The 18,812-nt window shown below is 37.6% G+C and overlaps 1 protein-coding gene across 7 annotated transcripts in view; it reads right to left on the bottom strand.

The window, feature by feature from the left end:
• The window catches only part of LOC150088024 (protein Fe65 homolog), a 437,915-nt gene that overhangs the window by 17,049 nt on the left and 402,054 nt on the right, over window positions 1-18,812 (bottom strand). For all 7 annotated transcript variants that reach the window (XM_090370536.1, XM_090370537.1, XM_090370539.1 and 4 more), the window contains one exon: window positions 11,399-11,507. In XM_090370536.1, the coding sequence (XP_090226662.1) occupies window positions 11,399-11,507 (109 nt within the window). The remainder of the gene's footprint in view (window positions 1-11,398; window positions 11,508-18,812) is intronic.

Here is an 18,812-nt window from a genome sequence, read left to right as displayed (position 1 = left end):
AACCACCAACTCTTAAAATACCTAGAAACCTTCCGTCTGATCAACGATCACCAGTATGGATTCCGTCAGTGTCGATCCACTGGTGATATTCTGGCTTATGTTACCCATTTATGGACTAATTCAATGGAAAGGTTCGGTGAAACACAAGTAGTTGCTCTTGACATCTCAAAGGCTTTTGATCGTGTTTGGCATAAAGGTCTTCTAAACAAGCTCCCATCTTATGGTTTGCCAACTGTTTTTAGTAATTGGTTATCCAGTTTTCTCTCTGATTGCTCACTGAGGGTGATGGTAGATGGCTCTCCGTCTAGTAACTACTCCACTAATGCCGGTGTCCCCCAAGGTTCAGTTCTTTCCCCCACTCTTTTCCTCTTGTATATTAATGACCTTCTTCCATTGACTGGAAATCCTATCCATAGTTTTGCTGATGATAGCACATTGCTTTCCACTTTCCATTTTGAGAAACCTTGTCCTGCTCAATCAGCTTCAACTTCTCAAAAATCTGCTACGAATTCCTTAAATGCCGATCTTCGGGTAATTCTCCAGTGGGGCAAAGACAACTTAGTTGATTTCAACCCTTCTATAACTCAGTCTTGTCTTATATCTCGCAAAAAGGATTCTTCTGCTCCTATGCTTATCTTTAGTGACACTCCGATTTCTAGACAAAATGATATATCTCTTTTGGGGATTACCCTGACTTCTAATCTCTGTTGGCACAAGTACATTACAAATATTGCTTCCTCTGCATCTAAAAAACTTGGTTTTCTCTTTCGCTCTCGGCATTACTTTTCTTCCAAACAGCTGCTCACTCTGTATAAATCGCAAATCCACCCTGCCATGGAATATTGTTCCCACATCTGGGGTGGTGCCCCCATAACCTCTCTCAGGCTTCTTGATTCCATTCAGAAGACGGCAGTAAGGTTAATTAATGATTCATCTCTAACAGAGTCTCTCCACTCGCTTTCTCATAGACGTAATGTTTCTGCTGCATGCCTCTTCTACAGATACTTCCATGGGCACTGTTCTTCTGAATTGGCTTCTATAATTCCCGCTCTCTCTTTCAAAACAGTCCGAACACGTGCCGCCAACATCCATTTACTGTCCAACTTCAAACCCACAGAACCAACTTTTCATCTTCCTCATTTATTCATTCAACTGCCATTTTCTGGAACAACCTTCCTTCATACGTATTTGCTGAAAATTACAATCTACAGAAGTTCAAGTCCAATGTCAACAAATACATTCTTTCATCTTCTCAACCTCCAACCCAAGCACGGTACTAAGTACTATAGGTTCTAATACCTCTCGTGTTTGGGGTTCACATAAAAAAAAAAAGTTTGCGATAATGCTTGAGCTCTGAAAGCAAAAGGCTGAATTGCTCTAGGTTTATTTCTATAGAATGTTGTGAACTGTGGGTCATTAAGTATCAGCCTAATGGGATGGGTAGGTAGACTCTGAGTTTTAGTTGTATAGTTAAGAAGTAACATCTTTCTCCTGAGGCTTAGAGGATGTTCATGAGCATCAATATAAAGACTTTGAACTGGTGAAGTTCTATAAGCGGCTATAGAAATCCTCAGGGCAGAGTGTTAAATTGGTGCAAGTCGCACTAGCACGCTCTCCCTAGCAGAATCATACACCGGGGCACCGTAGTCAAGGCGAGATTTGATTAGTGCTCTATACAAATGAAGTAACGTGCACCGATCTGCACCCCATGATGTAGAAGAAATGACTCTGAGTATGTTCATTTTTTTCTGGCAAGACGTCTTTAGATGTTTAACGTGCTCTATGAAGTTCAACTTACTATCGAAAGTGAGACCAAGCAGACGAATGCTGCTCACAACTGGGATAGGTTGATTTGTTAAGTGTATCTCTGGATCTGGATGCATCTTCCATTTGTTACAAAAGTGAACTACTTTAGATTTTGAACAAGAGAGTCGATACCCATTCTGTGCCATCCATAACTGAATATTATTAATTGAAATTTGGAGCTGCCGCTCAATGAAGGTAATGTTTTGAGAACTGCAAGAAAAAGTGAGATTATCGGCATAGAGGTATGAATTCACAGTGCTGGGCATATTTTTAGTCATATGGTTTATTCTTATTGTGAATAAGGTGGCACTGAGCACAGAGCCTTGTGGGACCCCTTCTTTTTGTATATATGTTTGAGAGAGAACTTGTCGGTATTGGACTTGAAAGGATCTGTGCTGAAGGAAATTCAATATGAAGTACGGGAAGTGGCCTCTCAGGTCAAGGGAATGCAGATCTCTCAGGATACCAAAACGCCATGTGGTGTCGAAGGCTCTTTCTACATCAAGGCATACCATGACGAGATGCTCATTTCGAACGAATGCATTCCTGATGTTTGTTTCCGCTTTGACCATGAGATCCAGGGCTGATCGATTTTTCCTGAAACCAAATTGATTGTCAGAAATTATATTTTTAGAGTCGAGAAACCAAGTGAGTCGACGGTGAATTATTTTTTCCAGGGTTTTACTTAAGCAGTTGGTGAGAGAAATAGGTCTATAGTTTTCAGGAACAGAATGATCTTTTCCTGGTTTGGGAATTGCTATTATATAGGAGTGATGCCAGGAACTGGGGAAACAATGTTCAAGAAAGATGCGATTGAAAAAAGTGAGCAGTGAAGAGACCGATTCTTTATCTAAGTGTTGGAGCATTATGTAGTATATTCCTTCGGGGCCTGCAGCACTATGTTTTGAGGTAGATATGGCTTCTTAAAGTTCAAGCATTGTAAGTGGCTGATTATAGGGTAAAGCACATTTACTCGTAGGTCTGAAGTTCAGTTTGGACTTTTCAGCTAATACTTTGATCTTCTGGAATGATAGACCATATGCTGTTGAGGCAGATAACTGTGAAAAAACAGTCCCTAGGGCATTCGCTATATCTGTAGGAGAAGAAAGATCCTGCACATTCCAGTTGAGAATTGGGGAGGATAATAGGGCAACTTTGCCACTTAGTTGTTTTATTTTCCGCCATATTATTCTTGAATCAGTATTTTTATTAATCAAGCTCGCAAATCGAATCCAAGATTCTCTTTTAGCTTTCTTCCTAACGTGACGAGCCTTGGCTCTGAGTCTCTCGTAGTTTATAAGATTGGCAGTGGTGGGATGTTTTCGAAACAGATTCCATGCTCGGTTTTTTTCTTTTTTTGCACCTTTGCACTCTTCGTTCCACCAATAGTTTATGGTTCTATGGGTTGTTGACTGTGATTGTGGAATCGCAGTGCATGCAGCAGCCAGTATTTGTCTCGTGATGTGATTGGCAGCTCTGTCAATAGGACAGGTTTCGATGATCTGTTCATCAAAGGACACTCGGGAAGTGAATTTTGCCCAATCTGCTCTGTGAAATTTCCATTTTACGTAGTTTTGGAAAATTATGGAATGTCCTGTTTGAATCTTACATATTAGCAGAAAGTGATCGCTATTTAGCGGGTTGTCGGGGGCCGTCCACTCAATACTAGGGAAGAGGATCGGAGAGCATATGGAAAGGTCTATTGCAGAAGTTCTACCCGTAGAGAGATGGATGTAAGTTGGCAAGCCCGTATTTAGCCTGTCAGCAAGCAATCTGTCAAGCCAGATTTTGTCTGTCAGCAAGCTGTCCGATAAGTTGTCCTCGTCCATCTGCATTGGGAGAACCCTACAATGGATGGTGTCTATTGAAGTCACCCAATAAACAGATAGGGGTTGGCAATTGCTGAATAAGATCTTCCAGTTCATGGATGGTATAGGAGTGATTGGGCGATAGGTAGATAGAGACGATTGTCAAAGTAATACCAATCACAATACGTGTTGCAACAGCTTCGATGGAGGTTTGTAAAGGAATTAATCTGCAAGGTACTTGCAAGTCTAAGTATGGCTACCCCTTCTTGGGCATTATTTGTAGCAGTTCTGTCTTTTCTAAAGAGTGCATAATTCTTAACTGAGAGTGACACATGCCGTGTTAAATTTGTCTCTTGTAGGCAGATGCCTACGGGATGGTAACAATCAACTAACTCGTGGATATCATCAATGTTACTGCGAATTCCTCTACAGTTCCACTGTATGATTTGGTGCATTATTTGGTTTTCTTACTTGAGGAAGATTCTGAGTCTTTTTTATTCCCTGGCTGTTTGTGGCGATCGAGTTTCATTTTCTCTTTTCTTGGAAAGGTTTGGCATCTGGTATCCATGACATCTTCTGCATGAAGATCTAGGATAGGTTCATTTGGGTCAGTATTGTTATCAGTGTCCATATTTACTGAAGTGATATTGTTTGTCTTCCTATTTGTAACTGAGTCGGTTTTTGACTTTGAAATATCTGATGGTCTATGTGGGGTTGCCGGTGGGACTGTGACGGGGTGTTGTTGGCTCTATCTACTACCTTTTGCTCTTTTGGAGTCTGTTTCATTGATGGTGACAGTATAGATCAGGCCCAATCTGCAATCGATATGGTTGGGAGAACTGATACTTCAGTTTGTGTTGCTGTTGTTTGGTATTTTTGCATTGCTGCTGCATATGTGTTCTTAGGTGCGTTAAGCATAATTTGCTTTCTTGCCTCTTGATATGTGACTTTTCGTTCTACCCTGTACTTTTGGATTTTTTTTTTCAGTTTTCCAGAGGTCGCATGATTTGGAGTAGGCTGAATGCGCGCCTTTGCAATTCAGACAGTGCGGTGTTTTGGCGTCACAGTCTGTTTGCGAATGTTCTTTTGACCCAGTTTGGGCAGACTGGATCTCCTCGACAAGCCATTTGCGCATGACCAAATTTTTGGCACTTGTAGCATCTTATAGGATTCGGGATAAAGGGTCGTACTTGGCAGTTGAGATAGCCGGCTTTGACACTGGATGGTAATATAGGTGTTCCGAATGTCAGCATGATGTTGCGAGTGGGTACAAGTTCTCCATCTTTCCTGATCATGATGCATTTCGCTTGTACCACTTTTTCATGTTTGAATTCTTGGGCCAGTTCATCTTCTGTTACATTTATCAGATCCCACTCTGCAATTACTCCCTTGGAAGTATTTAGTGTTGCATGAGGGGTGACTTGAATGGGTAGTCTGCCAAATATTGTTAGTTTCAACAGTCTCTCAGAATGTGCACGGCTCACTGTTTCTACCAAGAGATCTCCAGATCTGAGCCTTCTCACCATTTTGGGAGAGCCCGCCACATTTTCCAAACATTTCTGTATAAGAAATGGTGAGGGAGTGCTCATAGATTTGTCCGACAGACTATGTAAGATAAGGAATGATGGGCATTCCTGTTGGTCTGTGTCTGCATGCAGTCATTTAGACTTTGTTACATTATGAGAAATTTCATGGTCAGCATTGTTGACGGTACTGGATGAGCACCTAGGCTGCTCAAGCTCTGGATAATTGTCGTAGTCCATGTTACGCTCCTTTTTGCCCTGGGAGATTGACTTTCCCTCCTAAGTTTCCAGCCCCGCCACGGGGAGGCAGGAGCAGTGCCGCAAGGAGGCCAAGCGGTTAGATAAGTTAGTTGGTTAGTAAAATAAAGTAATATGTGTAATGAAAAAGAAAGGTGAGTTTCTTTTCTTGTTCTTACTTGTGTTTTTTCAAGTAGAGAACTGGATTATAAATGAACTTTTAGTAAAAAACGATATAACTTAAAATGAACTTTTATCGCTGGGAAAGATCGCTATATATTCGCACTTTGAACGCTTGACCTCGAATTCGCTTGGCACCTGGGGTCACCTGTGGGGTGATCTGATTGAGATGTATAAGGCCTTGAATGGTTTCAGCATGCTTAATGTGGATGAGATTCTTCCTCTTGCTCAGAATAATCGCCTGAGAGAGCATAAATTCAAATTGAGGAAAGACAGTTGTAGGACAGATGTGCAGAAGTTTGCCTTTAGCCAGCAGGTGGTTGATTGCTGGAACAAATTTCCATCTGTTGTTGTAGAAGTTGATAGCTTAAACAGATTCAAGGCAGAACTAGACAAGCATTTGGAGCAAGTTGATGGGTGAAATGAGAAGGGTTGTTTTTTTTTTTTTTTTTTTTTTTTTTTGGCTGATGCTATATAAGTTTGCTTTCTTGCATTGTGTGCCTTTAATAATGCTAATAAAAACATATATTGCCTCAAGCTCTGAATTTAAAAATTAAATAAAATGATGACTTAAAAGTACATTAAAAAAAATCGCGCATGTACCCTGTATGCACAAAAGATGTTTTATGTGTAAACATCTTTGATGACACCTACTAATTTTCGAACAGCTAGAACCAAAATAATGAACGATATAATTTATGCTCATGCCCGCTACTTACTCTACTGAATCAATGTTTCGAAGAGGTTAGGCCAATAGCCTAATTACCCATTTGTTGAATAGTATGATTGCAACAATACAGGTATTTGTATTGTTACAATCATACTATCATGTTGGATCATGTTACTCTGTCATGCTTTATCGCAAATTATGCATGCAGCGCTACGAGAAACAATATCCATGCATAATACGCTATCGAAACTATGACTTGGCTCAGGATCCCAATGAGTAGAAGCGCAAGATGGTAACGCTGCACATTCCATTTCACAATGATGAAACAGAGATAAAATATGTCAAAATCTATGACGACAACGAAGAGCTCATACTAGATCATAAATTGTATGAATCAGACCTGGACATTTGCGAAATGATTGAAATATGTAAGACGATATGTCAAGACAACGGTGACCCTGACGAAGCATATGGTAATGACCTGCATAGCCTTGTAATGTGACTGTGAGAAGATCTCTTTTGAAAACTTTTACAATCATCCAAACAGCAAGATGAATGAGGATCTAAAGCTCGCCACACTCAACTGACTCAGTGCACTTGCAAAGAAATGCAAAAACTTGATGACCAATGAGGACTTCTGCGGCCTAACGAGAATGGCCAATGACAAGCAAAATATTCTACTCATACATGTAATTTGGAGTCTGTTATCTCCCAATCACAAACCGATTCAAATATTCTCTTGACTGGCCTAGCTGATTGCAGAAAAGCAATGATTTGCCTCTTGATGGAAATATACAACGGCTTCAGTAATAAAGATGGGTACTGTAATGCGTACATTACATGTGCTTCAACTGGTAAGACTAAAGGGCATGTAATGTAATGATCTTGGATGTGCTCACAGCTGGTTTATGCCAGCTCTGAGCATGTCCAAGATCACTGCCCTCAAGATATCCATTTCTCTGGTTACCAAAAGGTTTCTGCCGTGGGTGGAAATGTTTAGCCCAAAGCCACCTAAGTGGTATGCCCCGAATCATAAACGTTTTTCCACAACCAGTTGGTTTATGCCAGCTCTGAGCACATCCAACATCACCTCCCATGATCCTTTGCAAATTCTCTTCTCTCGACTCCATTTTTCTTTGTTATGAAACGAATGATATCATTTCCGTGTTGCAAAATTGTGACAAATTGATTTTACTACCTCTGAAATTTAGTAGGTGATCTGCAAGATCATGTCCCATGATCCTTTGCACGATCTCCTCTCCCGACTCATTTTTTTCTTTGTTATAAAACTTAATTAGATAGTATGAATCAGAGCTGTAATACTCAATATGTTCTATGTTGATCATAATATTAGTAAATTAATAAGAGGAATTTACCTCAATATAATACGTAGAACACTTCCGTATGATACCCTCCAGAAATTAAAACGGAAAAAACGAAAAAAACAGACAACTTAACGGTATATTAAAGTAAAATATAAATAATTAACTAATCAATTTAACACAATTCAAAATCAATTTAAAACAATTAAAATTCAAATTAACGCAATTAAAAGAATCTAACGAAAATATTCAAAACGATTTTTCCTTCCTGAAGCTGACAATGCTTTTCGACCGACTGTCGTGATCACAGGAATGAAAATTACCGAATCAGGCTAAACCTGCAACTTAAATAGTGATTATATGTCTTCGCGCATGCGCGTAAAGGTCCACGCATCGGAGATCAAATATGGCCGCCGAACATTAACAGAATTCTCGTGTAATTTAATTTCAACGGTTTTTGCAATTAATAGTTGCATATAATTACGTTGAACGTTAAGTATTTTGGCCTCGTTAAATAAAAAAGTATGTTTTTCGTTAATGGCATGAAAGGCTAATTCTGACGCTGCTGAACGAGAAGCACGAACTGAGGCTTCGTGTTGATTTACACAAATATTAAGAGAAAACCACGTCGAACCTTTGTAAGACGAGTTGCAATCACCGCAAGAAATGTTGTATACCAGATCATTAATTTGTGTTGCGAACGCGGAAAGAACCGAGCGATTGTTCAGTATAGTGTGTAACTTCCGTATAGGCCTAGCTATCATTTTAAATTCAGTATCTTTAAAGAATCTGTTAAGCTGTTTGTGCCACTGTTCAACATATGGGACAGAAATAAAGTATTTTTTGATATTACTATTGTTGCTTGGTGTAGTATTTTGTATCCTATCCTTAGCTTGTACCCTAATTCGATTTATTGTGTTAATGGGATAACCCCTGTTTAAGAATCTGCTAGTTAATATTTGTATTTCTGAGTCCAAAGCAGAATCCGTCGTTGAATATTTATAGGCATTTAGAAATTTATTAAAGATAATCGATCTTTTGTAGGTGAACGGGTGATAGCTATTATAATGTAGAAGCATACCGGTGTTTGTAGGTTTTCGATAGATGCTAAATTGTATTTTGTTCGAGTCCCGGGTAAGCGTGAAATTTAGAAAGTTTAATGACTTTGTATCCGTATCTTCCCTTTCCAATGTAAATTTGAGTCTAGAATGAATATTATTAAATGAATGTAAAATGTCTTGGATAGTACTACTATCGGTAATAACTAGAACATCGTCTAAATACCTCCCATAGTATGTGATACGGGGACGAAAAGGTGTCAAATGTATCTGCTCAATCGTTGAGAGATAGATCTCTGACATTAAGCCACTCAGGCTCAAACCCATTGGTAATCCAAAAATTGGTTTGTACACCTTGTCTCGAAAGGTGATGTAGTTAGCCTCAACTAACAGTTTAATTAAGTGAAAAATTTCCTTAATAGGCAGCTTCGTATAATTAAACGGTGTCGAGTTTTTATTTAACATATCCCAAATAACATCAAATGTGTATTCAACGTTTACATTCGTATAAAATGAGGTAACATTTAGTGAGAATAAATTGTCATTGTCGCCGAGTCTACAGTCTTTATGATTATTAAATAATGTATCGTAGTTCTTAATCCCAAATTGTATAACCTGTCTAAAAGGTTTTATAATGTTATATACATGTGTGGCTAAGGCTGAAAATGCCGAGTTCCTGTAGGAAACAGTACGTCGAATAGGAAATCCAGTCTTGTGTAATTTTACCTGACCGAAAAGTGCAGGAATATTGTATGTTCTGGACTTCAATTCCTTCAACTGAACCATAGTAATGTAGTCGTTTTTACGATATGTGGTTAACGTTTTATTGTATTGTTTTCAATACAATAAATGGATGGGAGATTCCCATCCACCTCTGCAAGGTGAGGTGTGGACCTCACTGGCCCAGTAAACATAGTTGTGACAATTTAAATGTCCATTTAGTTTTGTGGCTTTGTCTGGTTGCATCCTCAAAAGCACTGATTCCACCATTTTATGACACTACCACTCATAAAATTGTGTTCATTCATCTGGATAATCTTCCTTTGTATGCAGTAATCAAGGTCTAAAAGGCTTCAAATTTATGTCCTTTAAAATTCTTATGACACCCGATTGACTCATTTGCAGATCTTGTGTTCCTGTCTTCTTGACTTCTGTGGGGAACCTTTAAATGCATTCATGAGAGCTTCAACATTTTTAATACTTCTTGATGTCCTTTCCCTACCACTGCTTGTCTTCATTATTGCAAGTTGGGCAGAACAAATAAAAAAAAATACATCATTTAGCATTTGCAATTAGCAAACATTTCAAATATCATGGCATTTTACAAGTTACTTTACAAGCAGCCTCTATTGTTTTACAAAGGGCACCAGAAGAAGGTTCACAGTGAAATGTATGGGCTACAAACTGATCCTGGGCATTATTGATATTGTGTACAATTCCATGTTCCGCAAATTTATTACACAGACATATTATTATTAGATGAATGTTATTATTACGCACCCTTGTTCCATATTATCTTTCCCATGAATGCCGAACCTCTACATTTTCAAATTTCCAGTACCATTTAAGAATTGGCTTTCTATCATTAGAACTTATTGCATGTTATCTGTCATTTCTATAGGTTTCAGCCCATTTAAAAAAAATAAACAAATAATACAAATCAATCATTTAATTCACAAATTATGGATTGTTAAAGTGTGTATAATAATTCTGCATACACATTTTAACAAATAATTTTCACTCATCCCCTGTATATTAGTATTTTGACAGAAAACTGTAGTAGAAAGTTCCAAGGGATTTACAATAAGGGAAGAAAGTTTTACAAATATGAGATATGCAGCTGAGTTGTACACCTGCCAACTTTGAGAGATTTAAATTCAAAAAACTTTTAGTAAAAAAAATATACAGAACACAAAGATTGTAAAGATTTATTTTCAAAGGAATTTTCCAAGCAAAAAAAAGTTGACATTTACTTTATGGTGCTTATCCCATAGATCTTTGTGACAACGAGTGAAGAGCTGGCCTAACTCTATCCACTGGTTTGCAGTGATTGGACAATATATTTCTGATTTCAAACCAGCTGCAAAGGGGGAAAATCATTTCCTAATTTTAAACCAACACCAAAAGGTGAAATAGTTTTGGAGTTTTTCTCCCTTTGGCATTGTTTAAAACCAGTAAATGAAGTTACGCACAGGAATAGATTATCCAATCACTGCAAACCAGCAGGTGGCGCTAGGCCAGCTCTTCACTTCTTGTTGCAAAGATCCATGGGTAAGCACCATAAAGTAAATTTCAACCAAAAAAATAAATAAATACTACAGATTTGGATAGCAGAAGGGAATTATAAAATCTAGTAAGATTTCTTGGACTGTTATTTTATTCTCAATTAATTTGTACAGAGAGGTTTAAGGAGGGGGATGCATGTAATGGTGAACTATACAATAATATAGGATTTATGAATATGTGATAGACAAGAGCAGAACTACAGGATTATGAAGCTGGATCACTTGGTGTTTCAACAAGGGGCATAAGCAGCCACCGAATTTGGCTATGGGCATGTATTTTTGGAAGGAAAAATGGGTGTCAAAATATAATGCAAGATCTTTATGGAAGCTAACTATTTCAACTTACATCCAAGAAATAACACATATCAAATTTAATTTCATATTTAAAGACATATTATTAACACATGCTTCATTATTGCAAGTTGGGCAGAACAAATAAAAAAATACATCATTTAGCATCTGCAATTAGTAAACATTTCAAATATCATGGCGTTTTACAAGTTACTTACTTTACAAGCAGCCTCTATTGTTTTACAAAGGGCACCAGAAGAAGGTTCACAGTGAAATGCATGGGCTACAAACTGATCCTGGGCAGTATGCATTATGAAAGCACAGTGTCTAAAAATATTGGAATAAAAAAAAAAAAAAAAAAAAAAAAATCTCTATTAAGTTGTGCACCTAAAGTAATGTTATACAATTTTTCACAGAAACTACCACATCTATTTGTATTCAGTCATGTCAAGGTCTGTTGTTTGTTATTTGCTTTTTAGGAGCATTAGCAACTAAGGCCATATTGCTCCGGGAATATGCGGTGGTCATTCCCTGACCTTTCCGCATCCTCCGTATTTGGTGGTGACGGGCTCGAACCCCGGCCTAATCAAGAAGAGTGTGCTACGTACTGCTGCTCCTTCCCACCTGGCTACGGAGGCGGCATGTCAAGGTCTCTTGTATATATCTGAATGAATGTATGTGTTTATATAAAACTATTCAGTTTAGCAACAATGAATGGAACTTTGCGTGCAATTATCCCCAGACCTCGTTCATTCTTCACCATTTTGAGTATGGTACCACCTAACTGATACGTTATTCAGATTACTGCTGCCTATGTGTAGCACCTTGCATTTATCAACATTAAATATAAATTGCCACTTTTCAGCCCATCTTGTTGCAGTTGTACAGTACACCTTGATTTTTGTTGCTGACACCCTGCCAACCTTTGTACCATCTGCAAAGTTAGATTGAGATACTTCCAATACCATTCATAAATACTGAAAACAAGGGGCCCAGCACTAAACCTGAAGGCTCCTCTAATAACATTAATTCAAGAATAGCAATGTCCATTTATAACAACTGTCTGTTTTCTGCCACTCAACCATCCCTTTATCCACAGCATTATCTTACCCAAAGCCACACTGCTCAAGCACTAAACCTGAGGGCTCCTCTAATAACATTAATCCAAGAATAGCAATGTCCATTTATAACAACTGTCTGTTTTCTGCCACTCAACCATCCCTTTATCCACAGCATTATCTTACTCAAAGCCACACTGCTCCAGTTTGTATAGCAGTCATTCAGGTGGAAGTATCAAAAGCATTAATGGAATCTAAGTATATGTTCTCAAAATTAAGTTTTGAATCCTTTATTGCTGCATCATAATAGCTAATTAGATTGCTCAGACAAAATCTCTCTGTAATAAATTAATGCTGTGATTTCCACATAACCATATTCCTGTTAGTATTATCCTATAATAATCTTTAACCATTTGCTCCATTCTTTTTCTTCAAGCTTAAAGAAGCATTGTAGGATCATCAAGACAAGATTGCAGTAATAATTCACACACAGCATGGGTTTGTTAAGGGGAAGTCTTGTCTGACCAATATGATTGGATACTATGATGTGGTAACAAGGGAATTGGATGAAAAAAATAATTTTGATATCATATACTTGGATTGCTTGTTTGTTTGTTTGTTATTTGGTTTTCAGGAGCATTAGCAACTAAGGCCATATTGCTCCGGGGATATGCGGTGGTCATTCCCTGACCTTTCCGCATCCTCTGTATTTGGTGGTGACAGGCTTGAACCCCGGTCTAATCAAGAAGCGTGTGCTACGCACTGCTGCTCCTTCCCACCTGGCTACGGAGGCGCCACTTGGATTGCAGGAAAACGTTTGATACTGTTGCACCTGGAAGAGACTACTGTACAAGAGTAAGGGCAAGTTGCTACAACGGGTTTAGTGTTGGGCCCACTGTTGTTTTGTATATTTATCAATGATATTGATGAAGGTATATTAGGCTTAATGTCCAAGTTTGAAGATGATACAAAGGTTGACAGGGTTGTTAATGACAGTATTCTACTGCAACAGGATCTAGAAAAGTTGGGCAGATGAGCTGAGAAGTGGAAACTGAAGTTTAACATTGACAAATGCAAAGTACTGCATATGGGTAGAAGTAACCCCAGAGAAATGTACCAACTGTGTGGTACTACACTCAGGGTGGTAGAGAATGAAGAAGACCTGGGGTAATTGTGCAGTCAGATATGAAGTTTTCTGAGCAGTGCAGACAGGCTACCAGAGCAGGTCATGGGGGTCTTGTCAATGATATACAGGAATTTTGCTAGTAGGGGGGGAGGTGATTATTTCTTTGTATAAGGCAATGGTCAGGCCATGCCTTGAGACCTGAGTACAGGTCTGGAGGCCTCATTTTAGGAAGGATGTAGAGTTGCTAGAATGAGTACAGAGAACGGCAACACGATTGGTGAGGGGATCAAAGGGGTGCTCTTACCAAGAAAGGCTTAAATTCTGCAAATTACGGCATCTAGAGACTAGGAACCCATGATGTGATCTCATTGAGGTGTATAAGGCCCTGAAGGTTCAGCAGGCTCAATGCTGATGAGATTCTTCCTCTTGCTCAGATTACGAACGTGAGGGGGGGGGCTTAAATTAAAATTCAGGAAGGAAAGTTGTAGAATAGATATTTGGAAATTTGTCTTTAGCCAGCAGGTGGTTGACTGCTGGAGAAAACTAAAATCTGCCATTGTGGAAGTTGATAGCTTAAATAAATTCAAGGAAGAACTGGACAAACTTTTAGAGTGAATGGTTGTGTGAAATAGGGGTTTTTTTTTTTTTTTTTGGCTGATACTGTATAAGCTTACTTTCTTGCATCATATGCCTCTACAAATGGTAATGTCCAATCCATATTAACTTCCTGTATTAAAGCATGCTCTCGTGATTATGGATAAAGGTTTGCTTACCTTTTTCGCTGCCTCTCTTAATATAAATGGATAGAGCCTATCAGACCCAGGTGCCTTATTTACTTTTGGCTTCAATTTCTCTTCCACTTTCTTCTCAGCTATCATAAAATTATTTAGCTCCATGTTAGACTTTGTTATACTAGTGACATCCCTAAAAAATTCTTCATGCATGGATGTAGATGCAAAGGATCTATTCAGTTTTTCAGCTACCGAAATCAGTTCATCAATATATATACTATTCTTATCTAGTGGACCGACACGATTCAACCCTCTCCTTCTTAAGTTAACATAAGTAAAGTCTCTCCTACTTTTCTTTGCTAAAGGCTCCTTGTAATTTGATTTGTCTAATGCCATTTGTGACTGTCATTGCAGACTAATTTATACTTACTGTAGGTTCCTCTATTCCCTCATAATTTATACACATCCCATGTATTTTTCTTCTGTCACTAGTCTTGTCAATTCATCTGACAAACATTTATGTCTTAGCTTTAAACAGTATCTTCAAGTTGGAAACATCATCAATAAACTGGAACAAATTTCCATCTGTTATTGTGAAAATGAATAGTTTGAATAAATTCAAGGAACAATTACACAAACTGTTGAAGGGATGGACAGGTGATGTGGGAAGGGCAGTGTTTTTTTTTTTTTTTTTTTTTAATGGCTGATGATGTATAAGCTTTCTTTCTTGCATCATTTGTTGCCACTACCAATACTAATCAGTTGGTCCCACTGAAGAGAATTTTAAAAGCTGTCTAGGACCACCATTGTCACCTATACAAAAGCAAAATCCCTTTCCTTTCCCTTAACAGTAGTTATATCTTTAAATAAATCCTATGTCAATAGATTATGATTTTTGCACCCAGTGGTTCCTTTATTTGGAGATTCTCAGTGCATGAAGAGTCACTGCTGATAATCAGATGAAGAATATTGCTTTTTTTTTGTTGCCTCTCTAACATCCTGTCATAGAAAACTTTTGGGATTCAATTAATCCCAAAAAGTTCTGCTAATGTATGACTAGCTAGCTCACAGTCCATTCCAGTCAATTTGTGGGAAGTTAAAGTCCCCCATTATAAAATTTCTGATTTACTAGTCCACTCTACTTGTCTTTTATACTTAATGCAGTCATTAGGCTGATAACAGAATCCTACTCTCATTTTAGTTTTCCCCGTGCTTACGTCACACCAAACTGATTCAACATTACAATGGCCACCCAAATCATCTGAGGGCACTGCCTGAGATGTGATGTAATTTTTAAACAATAGCATCCTCCCCCAACCACCCACATCTCCTTCCTGAACATATTGTACTCACCATATTCAAATCCTGCATCCATTGTCTGAATGACACAATGTTTCCAGTATTCCTACTATGTTGCATTTGATAACTTAACCAGTACTTCAAAATTTTTTACTATACTCCTTGCATTGGTGTACAAGGAAGTATACATGCACCTACTTTCCAGGTTGTTGTATGCCCCAATAGAATGAGCAGCCTGCAGCTGCTTTTAATCTAGTAATCTGTATATCCCCCTTCCCCAGCTAGCAGTTTTTCTGACCCACCTAACACTTCCTCCATGGTATCAGCAAATATTCTTGCATCCCTTCTATATAAGTGTATCCCCACCCCCTGTAAAACAGTTATCAATAATTACTGACCATGCTCTTCAGGACAACTGACTGATAAAACTCTTATGATGTATTCCCTCCTGTTGTGTTTGATAGTATTAGACACTTCCAAATTTAATCTTAACTTGCAACTATTCTCAATATTCCTCTGTACTTGCTAAGAAAATCCTCAAATCTCCTGCTCTTAATATGATTATTACCAATAACAATACAAGGTGTGGCTATTAAATAATGAGACTGTGTGCACAGCCACTACACATCAAGCACCACCTTGAAACAAAGGTATAAAAGTCTTCAACCTATCCCTAATTGTCTGTCAAGGCACATTTCAACACACTCATTCATTTGCAGTGAGACTGGTTTTCATTATCATGTGTTTTTGCAGTTCATGTTTAAAATGACAGACCAAACAATTGAACAATGAACTGATCTAAAATTTTTAACAAAACTAAAGAAGCACCAACTGAAAGTTATCAGTTGTTACATCAAATTTATGGGGAAGAGACATGTCAAGAGTTGGCATGTTTGAATGGCATAAAAGATTTTTAGAAGATAGAATGTGGAAAACGAATAACCAGGCCATCTAGTATCCATGAAAACTAAGTTTGTGGGGATGTTTTGAAAAAAAAATCAAAGATCCAGACTTTGAGTACTGTAATTACTTACAATGAAAGTTGGTTGTTCCAGCCTGACCCACAAACTAAAAGACAGTCAATGTAGTGGAAGATGAAATAATCCCCCCCCCCCAACCCCAAGACCAAAAATGATGCTGACCACCAAGCAAAATGATTTTTTTTTTTTTTTTTTACCAGTGATGAAAGTGGAAAAGCATGTACGCTACCTTCTAAAGAAGATACCCAAAATTAGCTATACATAATGGACAGCAAGTTGGTCTACAATAATATTGATAATGAAACAATGACTGCATTTAATAATGTCTTTGCTGTAAGTAAGAATGCATAGGACAAAAGAAGCACACGAACTGTACAAATCAGAGTCTTTCTTTATTAATGAGTTTGTTGGTTTTTCATGTTAATTCAATTACAGTTCACACTAATTTATACATACATGTTTATTTTCACACAGTTTCCCCTTATAAATAAAAGAAAACTTAAACTAAATATTGTTTATATTACTGTTAACCAAAGGCTGAGTTAAACTATGCATGACAAAGAAATTTATAAAGTTTTAACATTTTTGTCAGACCTTGATATTACAAAACATGAAAATTTCGGTCCCTTGAATTTTATATTAACAAGATTCTAGTGTGTGTGTGTGTGTGTGTCACACACACTGAAATTAACCTTCAATTAATATGTATAAATAAGTATGCAGAATAACCAAGCCAAGTAAATAATGAATTCACTGAAAAACAATAGTCAACAACAGCAACAAAAGAAGGGGGGATGAATTAAGAAAAGAGAGTATTATAGAGGAATATGTTCCTAAATTAATTTAGAAGCTGTAGCCAATTAGAATAAATTTAACGGCTCTCCCTTTATGGCACCGAAATTCTCCAAAATACATGACACATCACTACATACAGAAATAAAAACCTATGACAACAACATGACTATAATGTGAAGTAAAAATAAATAAGACTGGCTATTGAACCCCCATCTCATTGGCAGCCTACAATGGTCATGGAATCACTACAAATCAATGCACTGATGCAACTAACAATACATAGTGAGGCCAATGCAAAAAATTTGTATAATGGTGACCATTAATGAAGTGAGAAAATAACTGTATTTGTTTCTGAACTGGTTTGATGATATGGGTGATGCAAATGCACACCCATACCCATCTACATTTTGGTTATTTCCTATTTAACCTTTGTTCTTAATTTGTAGTTTGGATTTGCTTTGAGTGCTTTCTCTATTTTCTAAATGCATAAGGGTCACCATTATGAAAATTAGTTGCATCAGCTTGCTGATTATATGTCAGTTGCATCGATGATTTTTTTTACAGTCAGAATGCAGCAATTCCATTACCTAATTATAGGCCACATGGCCTTTTAATGAGATGGGGCTCAATGTGGTCTGTTTTATTTATTTTTGCTTTATGTTATGGTAGGTTTTTATTTCTGAGTATCGTGATATTTCACATAATTTGGCTGTGGGTACCATCAGGGGAGCACTGTTGAATTTTTCTAATTGGCTACAACTTCTAAGTTAATTTAGGAACATATTCTTCTATGACATCCTTATTTTTAATCCTCCCCCTCCTTTTGTTGAATTGCTTAAGTCTGTTTTATTTTGACTTTGTTTCTTACTTTTGCTTAGCCATCTGAATACTTATTTTTTAGTTTAATATCGGTATATATATTTTTTTTTTTTTAGTGTAACACTTTGAATGCTGACTACGAGTTAATTCATATTTGGCGATCTGGATGCCAACTACGAGTTAATTCGGACTGGTATGACTTACCTTTCAAGCACAGCTACGAGTATATTCGTAGCAAATATGTGCAACTGATGGACAGTTGGCTTCTGGGATAAGAATGAAAAATCAACCACCGCGTCAGAAAACAGAATTTATTCACAAAAAAAAAATATATGTTTTCTTCACGCAAAGAGCTTGCTTCTCTTAGTGCAATGGACAGTAATAGCGTGTTCCGCGGCGTTTTTTATTTCTCGTACATACTCGACACAGCTTAGTCGGGCGTGGTTTTTTTTTTTTTCAGTTGGTGGTATAGCCAACTGAAATTCTAAATAATGAATTTTACATTCAGATCTTCTTGGAATGTTTAGAATTTTTTCTCCAATCAAAGATTCAATGCAACTTTTCCATCAAGTTACAGGTTCCACCAAAAAATGTCCGAAATTCAGAGAAAGCCATAACTTGACGGAAAAGGATGTATGCATTATGCATATATATTTCTATAATATATAATGCAGTTTTTTTCAGTCATCTGATGGTTTTTCTTAGCGCTGCATAATACGAGAGTAATTGATCTGATCAATCTATGAACCACAACCATACGACTGGTCAAAAAGCTCTTCAAATTCCGAGTCACTCATATTAGCATAGAGCTCAAGCTCTCCTTC

Source organism: Mastigoproctus giganteus, chromosome 3 (genome assembly GCF_048544385.1).
Source record: "Mastigoproctus giganteus isolate SK-2022 chromosome 3, ASM4854438v1, whole genome shotgun sequence".
NCBI classification, from domain to species: Eukaryota; Metazoa; Arthropoda; class Arachnida; order Uropygi; family Thelyphonidae; genus Mastigoproctus; species Mastigoproctus giganteus.
This window is presented reverse-complemented; position numbering and strand designations above follow the sequence as displayed.